Here is a 13880-nt window from a genome sequence, read left to right on the forward strand (position 1 = left end):
AAACTTCTGATTACAGCACATATGATTGGTGGAAGAGGGTAAATAATAGGTAACTTTTTCTGTCCTATATGATCCCATGGCAAGTGCCCTGCGTGGGTAATAAGTTCAGTTAGTCTATAACTAAGATTTCTGTGAAACTGGCAAGAGGATTCTATTCCCCCTGCACTATAAAGCTGCAGGTAGGGATTTGAGAACTACTCTTGAGGAAGGTAATCCTCCCCCTCTACTCAGCCCTGGTGAGGCCTCATCTGGAGTACTGTGTCCAGTTCCAGGCTCCCCAATACAAGAGAGACATGGAGCTACTGGAGTGAGTCCAGCAAAGGGCTACGAAGATGATTAAGGGACTGGAGTATCTCTCATATGAGGAAAGGCTGAGAGAGCTGGGCCTGTTCAGCCTGGAGAAGAGAAGACTTAGGGGAGATCTTATCAACGTGTATAAATATCTGAAGGGAGGGTGTAAAGGGGATGGGGTCAGACTCTTTTCAGTGGTGTGCAGCAATAGGACGAGAAGCAATGAGCACAAACTGAAATACAGGCAGTTCCGTCTGAACATGAGGAAAAACTTCTTTACTGTGAAGGTGACAGAGCACTGGAACAGGTTGCCCAGAGAAGTTGTGGAGTCTCCACCCTTGGAGATATTCAAAAGCTGTCTGGACACAATCCTGTGCAATGTGCTCTAGGTGACCCTGCTTGAGCAGGGGGGTCGGACTAGATGATCTCCAGAGGGTCCCTTCCAACCTCAACCATTCTGGGATTCTGGGATGCTCGCTCACCTACATGCATCATGGTAAAAACAAGCTGTTTCTTCACTTGGGTTGTCCGGTAAAGTAACTGTTGAATCTCCTTCTCCAGACCCTCTCACAATGTTGACATTGCAGGCAAAGTCTCAGGCATTACTTCATAGGACCTGACAATTTTGGAGGAGTGGGGGACAACATCTTTATCTTCTTCTGATAGTTGAAGGGACTCTGGCACAGACAAAATTATTCATCCAATGTAACCCAAACAAACAATGGGAAAACTGGATGAAAACTCAAGTTTTTTAGTCCCTGCTATGCTGCTTAAAATATTTCTGTTTTCTTCAGCTGATAAAAATAGAAATAGAAATTTCCAATAGAAAAAAGAAATGACACAGATGATACACACTTTTGGTCCTCTACAGCACTGGAGGTTTATTTTCATTGTTGGGTTTACAGAAGTTGCAGTCTCATTTCACCTTCCTTTCTCCCATTCAGAGCACTGGGATGCAAAGGAGAGACTCACTGTGAGAGTCTGTTTATATGTTACTGGCAGCGAACAGCATGTTCCATTTTCCAGGTCCTGCTGGCACCAAACAATTCAGACATTGGGACTGGAAATAAAATCTGGTGCTCAGCAATGGAGAAAAACAGCCAACTCACTCTCAGAGATCTGACGACCTAGTGTCTGTTGTGACAAAAGCCCTAGCCCTGGACACAATGAGGAAATACCAGGACAGGGAATATGTCCTAGATCTCATCTGGTCACAAACAGCAGTAAACCAAGAGATATAGATCTAGTACTGAGGATAACTCACCCTTAAGGGCAACAAGCCTGTCCCTGCATAGCACCTTGGTCAGGGTGTGGAAAGGGCAAGGAACAGACCTCACTCTTCTGTACAGCTTTGGTTTGCAGGATCAAGATCAATCTGTGCCAGTGATGAGATAGCTGTGAGACGAATAAGTACAGAGATTTATCTAAGAGATTTCTCACAAATCCATGCAGCAGAAAATTCACAACTGGAGGCCTGAAAGTTATCTTTCATCAGGACAACACATTGTTGCACAGGGCTGTTCGAGAGGACCCTGCAAAAGACATGGAACAAAAGTGAGACCAAGCAGAATGCTGAGATGATTGTCTGCTGGAGGCAAGGAAGAAGAAACCTCTGCTTTTGAAAGGTGAAGCCCAGAGGAGGTGACAGAACCCAGCTTCCAAAGGGCAACTATTACAGAAGGAGTAATGTACACCAAAATAAACTATCTACTTCAGAGATTACATGCCCAAGTCATTTTACCATTGTGGAACCCAAATCTAAATCAGACAGACATGATGGCCTGCAATGACAGTGTTGTACAACCATCAGCAGGAGAACGGCAGTGTTGAGAGCTTCACTGAAAGATGATGGTGTTTAAGGAGCCTGGAAGAATAGAAAATTGAATTTATGAAAGGAAATAAGCCAAGTAGATAGATAGATTGCTGACCTACTGAGAGCATGATATTTGGCGAGTTTCCTTGAAAGTGGGAAGTGTTAGAGACTAACTCATTGTGTTGAATGCTAGAAAAAGGAAGGGGTCAGGCCATTATTAATATTAAAGTCACTGGACCAAATCATAATGTGTTCCCTCAGGCAGAATGCTGAGTTTCGTCCAAGTAAAGACTGAGCCAAAATGAAAGTTCTGACTTGGGTTGGCACCAGCCAAGCAGCAAAGGGCCAAGTCCTTGCATCCACTCTATGACACCAGCATTTGCAGAGTGGGTACAAGGTGGCCAAAACCAGGAATGCCCAGCTGGACCATATGCTTTTCTGCTTATGCAACTGTGGGCAGTGCAGGCAAATAACTTCAATGTCTGAGAAGCTGGATGAAGCAGTAAGTGAGATACTAACATCACCCCTGCTTTTCACAGGTCCATGACTTTACAAGGTACAGGGTAGTAAAAAGCAGGTCTTTTGGAGTTCAGGACATACAGGTGATGAAAAATATCTGCCCAGGAAGAAAGCTCCTTAGATCTGATGCAGGAGTCCTGGCTGTCTAGTGCACCAGGCAATCTGAATTAGCACTGTTGTTTTTAAAATGGAATCAAACTCACTTTGTGCCACTGAGTTAAGAGCCATCTTCCCAAATCCATCCAGAGCCTGTGCTGTTGCTCAGTCCAATCCAGAAACATTCTGTTTGCATACTCTGGAACAGGTCCCAGAAGTGGCAAGGAATTACAGAGAGACTAATCAGAACCAGCCTGAAAATGTAAGAATGAGTCAAGAGAACAGAAACCAAAATACTTCTGCCTCGCCTGTTTCTTATGTGGCTGACAATACTGCTTCTCCACATCTTCTGATCAGGAAGATCAGCCCTGCAGATCATGTCTGGAGTAACAAGTATATGTACACTCATGAGGAAGTAAGCGTGCTTTCAGGGGTCCTGGGCTGATTCTTCACAGGACATTTCTCAGGAAACTAAGTGAACCAAATGCACATCAGTCTCCTGGAGTTTCCTATACAGAGCACTATGTAGGAATGTTTGTTATTAGTATTAATACTAATACTCTACTACATATCTACATAGCCAATACACAGCATTACCAATCATAGGGTAAAATCAGGTCACAGCAGGAAGTGAAGGCACCAACAGATCCCTGTGAAGAGCCCAGGACCAAAGCTTATTAAAATTTTATATGAAATTTCCTCCTACGTTTTTTCAGTATTCATTTCCTTTTGCATAACCTTTCACTCCTCTGTTAAAGAAGAAGCCTGTTATTGTTAAAAGGTGAAGCCTGCAAAAGAAATTCAACCCTGAAGTAAATCTTATAAAAAAAGCCAAGAGGAGGACCATGCAGCAGGACCATGGAGGCTTTCTTCATGCAGAAAAATGGGTAACTGGAGAGTATGGTTGTTTCTCGAGGAGTCACGATTTACCTTAGCAAGTGTGAGGGCCTGGTGCATTCTCCCAATCCAGCAGAGAACCGGCTTTGTAAGTCTGCAGAACATCATACAATGCAGCTTCTGTCCAAGGATTGGAAGCATTCTAGCCACATTCATTGGACCTAAGTAAATAAGCCCTGCCTTGTGTGGAGCCAGATCAAGTGTTTCTGCTCTACTGATGCAAACATGCCTCACCTCCCTCATGATCAACCACCTCAACCCATTTCTTCAGTGGTCATTAATGCCCCTTCCCCCAAAAAGCACCTGCTAGAAAATGAGCAGTGGAACAGATGGTTTCTGGTATCACCAGCCCAGCTGAGTTCTTGGCACAGAGAGGAAGTAAGCATTGAAAACAGACTGAGAAATAAATAGCTGTGCATGAACACAAGGAGTGACAAGTGTCACTGAGCAGAAGGAGCTGGAGGGGGTTGCAGGGAGGAGAGTATTCTGAGTAGCTGCTGGTGACCCTCCCCTCTCCTCCCTCCCATCTACTTCTTTGCCTCCTGGACTTCTTAGATGTACACTGAGACTGGAAGTGCACTATAATGTCACAGACATAAATCCTTCCTCCGTTTTAATGTCACAATATTGCCAGAGTGACAGCACTGCCCAGATGCCTTGCTATTTGCAAGGAAATGGAAGGTCCTCAAATAATAAGACTGTAAACCATTACCATTTCCCTGGTATCACTGATCACCAGGAGATGAGCACCCTGTGCCCAGCAGGATTCTTGGCTGGAACTCTAATCCATCCTCTCTTTGGAGAAGGTGTAGCAGCTCCCTGTGTAGGCTATCCACTGCTCAGGGCAGTGTGGGTGGGAGTCATCTGTAAAGGAATCAAAGTAGCAACTTTTTTTTACCATTAACCAATCTGAAGGGCACTTGCAAGCACAGACCTGCTGAAAAGCAAGTCTCTTGGATAGCGTCAAGGCATAAATCACAAGTCAGGATAAACATCTAAAAATAACAAAACCTGAACATGTAACCTCAGGCCCTCTGTGCAATTTCCACATCTTTGTACATGAGTCACATGCGCTCTGATGCTGATTAGAGGAAATCCCCCTGGATTTCCTCTGAACTGCTCAGATACTTGAGAACCAAACTTGGCCATGTGAAAGCAAAAGATACTCCGGGTGTGCAAAAGTAAGTGAAAAAATGTCATCATTTTGTGGGTATGGTGTGATCGTATCACACATCAGGTGAACAGATTTTAAGCAGCAAACACTAGGCTCTATCATATGGTTTAACACCTTCCGTGTGCATGCAAGCATGTTATACACCTAATGTATTTGTTTTACAGTTTGCCACCATGAGTACAGCAGACAAATCTACAAAGAGCATTCAGTACGTTTCACTGCTCTCTACCACAAGGCCTGAGATGGATTGCCTGGGGTCTGCACAAGGAATATATTCCTCAAAATATAGGAATTGGAACTGGATAGGTGTTAGGTATTAACAGCTGGTAGAGAGCTAGAACAACTTCTGGTTTAACCCGATATAATGGAGTTCAGGATCTGAACTCTTTTGCTTAGATGAGTCTCCAATCCTTTGCTCTTGGGTGTTCACACTCAGCACCCCTTTGTGCACTTACTCATCTTCCAAATCAAAGCAGTCGCTAAGGAGATGCTCAGTATCCCAAAACCTAGAGCCAAGCCCTTTACAGCTGCTGACCATAGACAGGGAGCTGTAAAAGACAAAAAAAAAAGGAAAAGGAAAAGGAAAAGGAAAAGGAAAAGAAAGACAAAGAAAAAGAAAAAGAAAAAGAAAAAAGACAAAGACAAAGACAAAGAAAAAGAAAACACGGTGAACAGAAGCCACAGGAAAAAGAGCAGTTTTAGGTAGTTTCCTAGTGTCAGTTCTGTAAGGCAACGGCATGTTCTGTAAGGCTTGGCAGTTCTGTAAAGAACTAAACTATTTAGAACACTCCTATCCCAATATTCAGGATAGGTACAACAGAGACTTTGTTTGACATGTTGCAAGCCTTCACCTCTGAAAGGAAGAGAAGGGATGCACTGTAAGATCTTTCCACAAGTCCTTTAGTAATATACCCATGCTCTGTGTCTTCAAGAATGAGTGTCTATGCTCTGCACATCACAACCAGTCTCCAGAGTAACACATTTCTGCATAGACTTGACACACTGTCAGGGCCCTGAGGGCAAAAAGAGGCCTTATTGGTCCTGCCCAGCCACAGTTACCATTTTCTGGTTTGAATGCAAAATCAAGACCTTTCACCCAGCTCTCTCAGCAAAGCATCATGTTCACAGACTTAGTCACATAATTGTGTTCTGTCTTCCCAGGACGCTCCCAAGTCAGCCCTATGTTCTTATCCATATATTTGTTGTGGAAGTACCAGGATGAGGGGAACAGCCCTGCAAGGCCTTCAGATGTCTCTCCACATTTTCATCATCACCACCAATTATTACTTCCTGCCCCTGGAAGAAGGTGGTTTCTTAGTGCAGCCTCCACCATAGTCTAGAACAACTTCCTTTCAAAGGATGGGACAGGATTGCAATTTAGAGAACTAAGAGATCCGTTTACAGATAGTAAGACCAATTAATTTCCAATCTAACATTATTTTCCCAGTGTCATGTCCTTGAGCTTGTGTTTGACCCAAGAGATGTTCAGTGTCTTAAGCTGTTTGAAATCTCAACACTAAAATCTGCTCTCCCAGGGATGGAGAGAGGACTACATTTACTACGACAGCTGAGCTTTAGGGGGTTTTGGTTTGCTTGTTTTAGTTATTAATCTCAATATGACAGCTGAATAGACAATAAGATTTTCTATAAAGCATGGAATGTGCAGCTAATAGTTGCTGAGACTGAGGGATCAAAGATTTTCCTGTGTTTATCTATTAAGTTTATATACCACATCCTGTTGTTGTAGTATGCCAAAGTCTTCTATACAAATCCAATGGCAAAGTCCCTGGTGGAGCTCATGGAATCTCAGATGCTTTTCTGTTTTTATTGTCACAAAACCTAAACAACCATATTTGTACTCCTAAACTAGGAGTCTAGGAGTCTAAGGAATAAAATGGTAAAAAGTGAAGCCCTAGCTTTAACCAATGATGCTGCCACAGCAAACATATCAGAAACTTGATAGAAGGGCTGTGAGTAGTATGTTATAACATTAGAATAAAAAATACACAGGTAAGACAGAGGAGGCTGTTTTCTTTTCAAGAAAACCAAGTCAAATTAGATTAATAAGTTAACTGCATCAACAAGCAACAGTTAGAGGAACCCCACAGACCAGACAAATACCAGTAAATAAAAAGGGTTAGAATTATATATGGAGTGCCAGACAAGGATGATGACAGCAATCATGGACTGATGAAGAAAATCAGAACTACAGTAAAAGCAGCACAGTGATAATGACAGACATCAACTAATAGGATTAAATTAGCAAATGTCATGTCAGAATACGATGCTGAGATTAATTGTTTAGACAACATCAATAATCACTTCACAGAGCAGCAAGTCAGGAAACACACAGAAGTGGAAGCAGCTTGTGGCTTTGCCCTGAGTTGTGTACCTGCCCTGGCTTATCCTGATTCCATCCAATAACTTCTCTGTCACAGTGACCACAAAGGCATTGAGATTCAACATCTTTGCAGGAGTAAAAAAAAGCCAAAAAATCACTATAGTATAATAATTTGCAAAATGGGAAACTTCGGGAAAATGAGAAAGTTTGTTAAAGACAAATTAAAATGGATAGCTAAAAGAATAAAATTTTTGTAAGCAGTAGTGGGGACTATTTAAGGATCCCATTGTAGGCTGAAAACACACACACATCACGTGACAAGAATACTGTGGAAAACATCCAGAAAAAAAAACCACAGTGCTAAAAGCAAAGGGAAAGGGTCTTCACTTAAACACAAGAATGCATCCTTTAAGATTAGGAAGGTTGTCCAAATAAGAACAACCATCAAATTAGTCCTCAAGTGAATGGAGTCAGCCTGTGGTTAAGTGGTAGGGTGGAGCTGCTTTTCTGCAGATTACAAACTGAAATCTGAGCAAAAGGGGATAAATATCTGTTGAAACATAATTCTTTTTTCTGAGACCACATTTCTGAGCAACTGAGGATTCACACTTCTGTTTACCTTCCTCTCTTGCATCTCAAAGAGAGTGTTTCCTGCATCCTCCAGATCACTGTTCCTGATTTTAGGGAAAATTACTTCCAGGACAAGGCTACTGGAACAATAATCAGTGAAACAGTTAATCCTTAAATGTCAGCACGGGCAGCTGAGCTAGCACCTGCTAGCACCTACTAGCAATGAATAGGGCAGTTCATCCGGTATTGTTTCAAACCAAATGCAGAAAAAAGGAGCTAACTTGAATCAGTGAATAGGCATCAAAACAAAATCCCAGTGCATCTCCACAACCAGAACAGCAGGAAAGTTCACTTTTTTTTTATGAAAAAAATATGCACTTAGATAATTTATGACAAAAAAAAAAAAGTATGAAACTGAAGGGAGCAAGTCATATTGAAGCTTTCAGGATGAATTTGAGCCTCACTTGAATGGCAGTGCTCAACCCAGGGAAGTGGAATAAAATTTGATAAATTAGCATTTTTCCCTTAAAGGGAGTCCATGCAGTTCCCCTTTTTAAAACAGACTGATGAGTATCATGTGAAGCTCCTTCTGGGAAAGGGAGGGGGAAGTAGCCAAGATGAGTCTGAAACAGAGGGGGAAAGTCTGAGTGGAGCATCTAGAAATATTCTCATATAGTTGTCTGGGATACTGTGGAAGAATCTCTCCAAGAGAAGAGAGAGGTGGTCTAATTTGATATATAGTGTAAAAATTCAATGTTATAATTTTCCTGTATAAAAAATATAAAGTTAGGTCTGTTAGAGCTCTGGAGAGTTAACTGTGATAAACTGTATTCATCTACAACACAACCCAGTTTTTTTTAGGTTTGGGAGTCCAGATTCAGTTCAGAAACTGAAAATTGTTGTCATTTAATAATTCAAGTCTTCAAGGACAATAAGAAGAATGTCATTGCACTGTCCCAGATAGATCCCCTCAGCTCGTCTCTACGTCAGTATGGGAGCAGCATGACTACATAGGGCAGGGGAGGAGGATTTGAGGGATGAAGATCCTGTCCCTAGCTATGGCACAGACCTGGTCCCTTGCTGTTACTGCAAGCATGCTGTACTGGTGAACACTGTGTCAAGTGACTACTGGGCTGGTATGTGGTAGTGTGGAATATTTCAGACCCTCTGGCAGCCAGAGAGAACACAGCTGGTGCAACTATTCATGTTAGTGGAGTCCATGTGAGCCAGAACCAGTTGTTTTGACCCTGTTATACTGGGTCACAGATGTGATTCAGTAGTAAGGGTGTGCTTTTGAAAGCAGAGATGATATACGTGAAAGCGCATCTCTCAAGAGAGGCTGGGGGTGGGGGGGCATGCAGAGAGAGCTGAAAGTCAAAGTCTTGCTAAAGAAAGGTACTTAAACTGTGTTCAGAGCAGTAGTCCTTTGCAGGCAGAAGGGAGCTGGAAAATAACTAAATAATACGCACAGAAATGTGTTTTCAAAGACTAGCTTCCTCTTTTCAGGCCCTCTGGTTTTATCTCAAAAGGAACAGTTTGCATATGGAAATTTGGAGAAGAGGAACATTAAAAAGAAAACTGTAAACAGGTCAACATGGGATCCTGGAATACCCACCTCTCATAGGACTGGATGAGCACAAGCGGTGAGGAATGAAGGGATGCTTCTGCATTTTCTGATGCATCTGAAAACATGTCTAAAAGCAAGATCACCTTCCAAGTAGCTGCAGTGTGGCTAGCAGATAAGAACTTTGGGAGTTCTGTGCCAGCATTGTTTTATAGCTCAGCAAACAATGGGGCAGCACTAACAACTGCAGATATATACAGCTACTCTGAACAGGGCACAGAAATCTCCTATCCCATAGTGAGATCCCTGGTTGCTATAACAGCTCTGAAAAAAGTTATGGATAGCCAGTAGTGTTGCAGCCAACACAAAGCACTTCACCTAAAGCATAGCATTTAGAGGAAAAGCAATCAACTCCTAGGTAGGAGGCATTTATAAAGAAAGGTCACCAATGCAAAATCTCATTATTCAAAAGCACAAATAAGGGGCCAGAGAAATTGTTCAGTATGACACTTACAGAGCTTAAACAGGGGGAATGAAATGGAAACTAGGAAAGAGAAAATTTAAGGCAAGTACAAAAAAAATCTTCCTGATAGTAAGCTGCCCTGTAGAACTGTCTCAGAGGACAGGCTGAAATTTTGCTCACCAGGTAGTATATAAAACTGAGCAAAGAAAGCACAGAAAAAATGTATCCCATAGAACAATCCTGCAGAGCCCCATGGGAGAGAGAACTGATGATCTCATATGTCTTTTCTGTCTCTGATCTCTGATTAGCATACACCTTTAATTTATCTGTAGCCGCATCTCACCTGCCCTTCAAAGAACTATTGCTGACAAGCAGACAACTTTAAAAAGTGCAAACTTCTTTTGGTAAAAGGGGTTTCTGAACTGAGCGCCCAGCAGGAGACACTGAAAGGAGTCTGATGGAGAGAGGGAAGGTAATAATGCTGGGTCTCTGGCCCATTGGCTTTTGTCACAGGAGAATTCTCAGATAATTTTAAAATCAAAGCTACAGCACCCTGAGCTGGTTACTCAAAATCTGTGGCCAACTCAGAGTGTGTTTGCTAGATCTTGTGGAAATACCATGAAATAAAATCCTTTGTTCACCTACCTCATCTAGCTTCCTTACCTGACCTTTCCCATCTAGCTTTGGCCTGCAGTGGAGCAGTCTGAGAGAACTTGAGAGACGTACAGATTATTTCCTCACTTGTTCCTGCTGCAGAATTTTCTGACCTGTTTCCCTCCATGCCAAAGCAGAGTGTGTATGACAAGATGTTTCGATCAGGCTGTTGAGCGATGGGGTTCAACATCTGTGAAACAGGAAACCCGAGGCTGCATTCAGAAGACAAGAAATGTAAAGTTGCAAGCTATATCTCCAGCTGCGCAAAATAAGCAGGCTAACACCAGAATGGAGAGCACTGGAGGTGCAACAACTTCCATTTCCTAATCTGCTGAGGGGTGACTATATATAAAGCAGTAGTTAGGGGAAGAGGTGATTAATCACAATGTTCATGGGTTTTCTAACTGTTGTCAACACAAGAGGCTTTGATTACATTGTGGTAGTAACTGTGTAAATGTGTGCAGCTCTGAAGAACTCCCTCTCAGGATAAGGCATGAAGCAGGTGGATAGGGATAGTACAAGGTAAAAAGGACCAGTGGGATAAGCAATGGCTACAGCAAATTGGCAGTCCTACTGCTGTCAAAAGCTTTACAGTGAAGTAGAGGTTCAGATCATGGTTTTGAGAAGGAAGCCTGCGAGCTTTGGACACTTACTGGGAACTCTTTCTACACCCAGTACTAAGTGTGAAGGTGCTTGAGACACAGGTGCTGAGAGCTAGCATCCCTCAAGACCCTCTGAGTCAGTATCTCAGCAGCATCAGAAATAAGAGGACAGGATAGTTTTCTTCTGAAGTAGCAGAGATTGATCATTGGTAGGAATGGTGGGGAGTACCGATGCTTCTAGCATGCTGAGAACCCCCTTTGTTGCATGGTAGCCTGATTTTCCTTTTGGGTCCGGATTCTGATCCCCTCCAGTTCCTGCCTAGTTTGAGGATGTTTGCTAGGTTTGGGGGGATACACCTTTCTTACTGGTACAGTTCACTTATGTGAATTGCCTGGGCATTTTCACCAAAGAACTTTGCCATGTTTTTCAGTTCTAGGACAGGGATGTTTTCTCTCTGTCCTCGTGGGACACTGTAAATTTGAGGAGTGGTTGCAGGGGAGGATATTTCACTCAATATAGAGTGCTGTGGACAATTTGCAATATGTGCATGTCGGGGAAGATAAGGAGTGGCTATTCTTGCAAACTCTTTCATCACGCACTTGCCTCTAAGGGTGGCACATTGCATCTGTGAGATTCCTTCCAATCCTGTGTTTCTATGTAGGACCTTTAGATGGGAAGACAGGGAGTCTGTACTTGAGGGGAAGGGGAAGTTAGAAGAGAGCAAAGAAACACAAGAGGAGGAAAGCCTCCTTTGAATTCTTTGAATGGATATTAGGGGAGTCTAAAGAGAGTTGTCAAGCCCACACAGGGAGAATTTGCTGTCGTCACGATGAGAGCTTAGCTGGGAATGTAATCCGTGTAGGTGGAAAAAAGCTGACAAGATTTAGAAGCTGCTTAAATGTCCAGACTAAGGGAAAAGGGCTGATCAAAGACGGACCACTGGCTGGCTGCGGGGCCTGCATGTTAAGGAAGGAGTATGGCGTTGTTATTTGTGAACATGCAGAGAAGTGAAGGCTGGTGTGGAAGAATTAAGAGCTCTGGTTTGATGGGTTTTACCTTATTCTCTCAAATATCAGTGATAAGTTGAGTTATTTGAACAGGAAATAGTGAAGTGATCACACCATAGGAGGGTAAACAGGCAACACACAGTTAATATCTAATTGTGAATATAAATACATCTGACTTCTGCTACTGAGATGTCTGTGCTGTGCTCCCAATGGAATCAACAATAGGACACAACTCACAGCAGGACTAAAATGATCAGTCTGCCAGGAGCCAACAATGTTCCTTCCCACTAATATCAAGAAGCATAGCTTAGGGAAGTCTCCCTATCTCCTCACAAACAAGTGGCTTCTCTAGCATGCTTACAGACTCACCAAATCAAAGATTATTTTCCTACTAAAAGGTGAAGCAAACCTCAGAGCTCTCACAGAGAACTTCTGTCATTTGTCCCCACCCCTTCTAATAACACAGCCTTGGAAACCGGACTCTTTGATCTCAGCAGTGGGAGTATGACTCAAGAAGAGAGGTGTCTTTTAGATGGGTCAATCTCAGATCATTTATAGCCTTATAAATCAGTACTGAGGGCAGGGGTGAGATTTCAGCTTCAAAGAGGAAGAGTTAGAAAGTAGTAAATGAGATGTTTTCATCTTGATACCTGGCGTGCTTCAGCCTACAGGACTGGCTCTGACTCTGAGCTCTATAGTGACTCTTAGAGCATCTGTGCAGCATGAGGAGAGAATACTAAAGGCAATTTAGTACCTGTGTTTAAAAAGACACAAGAAAAAAAGATGAATCCCAGAAAAATATCAGAGCAAGCAAAGTGTTCATAAACACCTGGAAGAAAAAGGTAACCACTGAGATCAATTTGCCAGGAATGAGTTACATTAAGCCAATCTAATTCTCTTCTGCTTCAGAGTAATTAATCCTGTAGGCAGAGAAGAAGCAGAAAATCTTACAGATTTTGACTTTACCAAGGATTCTAATGCTGCCTCACATCCTGTTCTCATTAACATGTTCTAGAATAAACTACAATGAAGAGGGTGCAAAACTATCTAGAAAACCATACCTCAGAGATTAGCTGTCAACAGTTCACTATCAACAGCGGAGACAGGTACTGAGTGAGGTGTGACCAATACCAGTTAGTATCTCTGTTAAGGATGTGAACTGTGAACGATGGGGGCAAAAGTACAATTACTAAACTGATGACAAATGACACCAGCTTGGGAGCTGCAAGCTCACAGGAGTACACGTGTTGACCAGATGAGCCAAAGGGGAAAATAAAAGGGAAACCATTCACGTCGGAGTGGCAAGTACAGACTCGCACACGGCTGCGGGTACGGATAACGCATCCGCTCATGCCGGGGCACCGCGCCCCGACAGCCGCCTGGCGTCCCAACGGCCGCCCCGCGCCGTGCGCAGCCGCACTACAGCCCCCAGCAAGCACCGCGCGCCGCCTGAGCCGAGAGCAGGCTTATGCTTACGCAGCAGGGCGCAGCGCGTGACGGTACCGTGAAGGCGCCACGAGGAGGGGCGCAGCGGAGGCTTCTCTGCCATTGGGCGAGCGGCCCCGCCTCTAGCCACACTTCTCAGTGGCTATTGGGTGGGAGGGGTTAGTGGACGGGCACTGTGTGTTCCTTTCTGCCGGCCCTCATCGCTCATTGGAGAAGATTAAATTGCAAGTGGGGAGGGCTGCACAAATCTTTTACCGCCCGTTGGACGGGGATGGGGACGAAGGCGGGCTCCAGCGGGGCCGCTTTATTGGCTGGGTAGAGCTTTAGAACCCGCCTCTTTCCATTCCCACTCCTCATTCGGTGAAAACTCGCAAGTGGGCGTGGAAAACCCGGCGGCTTCCGGGTTCTTATTGGGGGGGGGGGGGGGAAGCGTAGGTTCTGT

General features: G+C 43.5%; 1 protein-coding gene across 1 annotated transcript; it reads right to left on the reverse strand.

The window, feature by feature from the left end:
• Positions 1-1537: 1537 nt before the first annotated feature.
• Positions 1538-10509, reverse strand: KLRG1 (killer cell lectin like receptor G1). Its single transcript, XM_013956232.1, is given in 5 exon segments — positions 1538-1823; positions 2827-2931; positions 4330-4480; positions 5246-5338; positions 10392-10509. Coding segments are annotated over 5 exon segments (579 nt in total). The 3' UTR covers positions 1538-1711.
• Between the last annotated feature and the right edge of the window lie 3371 nt (positions 10510-13880).

This window comes from Apteryx mantelli, chromosome 1 (assembly GCF_036417845.1).
Source record: "Apteryx mantelli isolate bAptMan1 chromosome 1, bAptMan1.hap1, whole genome shotgun sequence".
Taxonomy (NCBI): Eukaryota; Metazoa; Chordata; class Aves; order Apterygiformes; family Apterygidae; genus Apteryx; species Apteryx mantelli.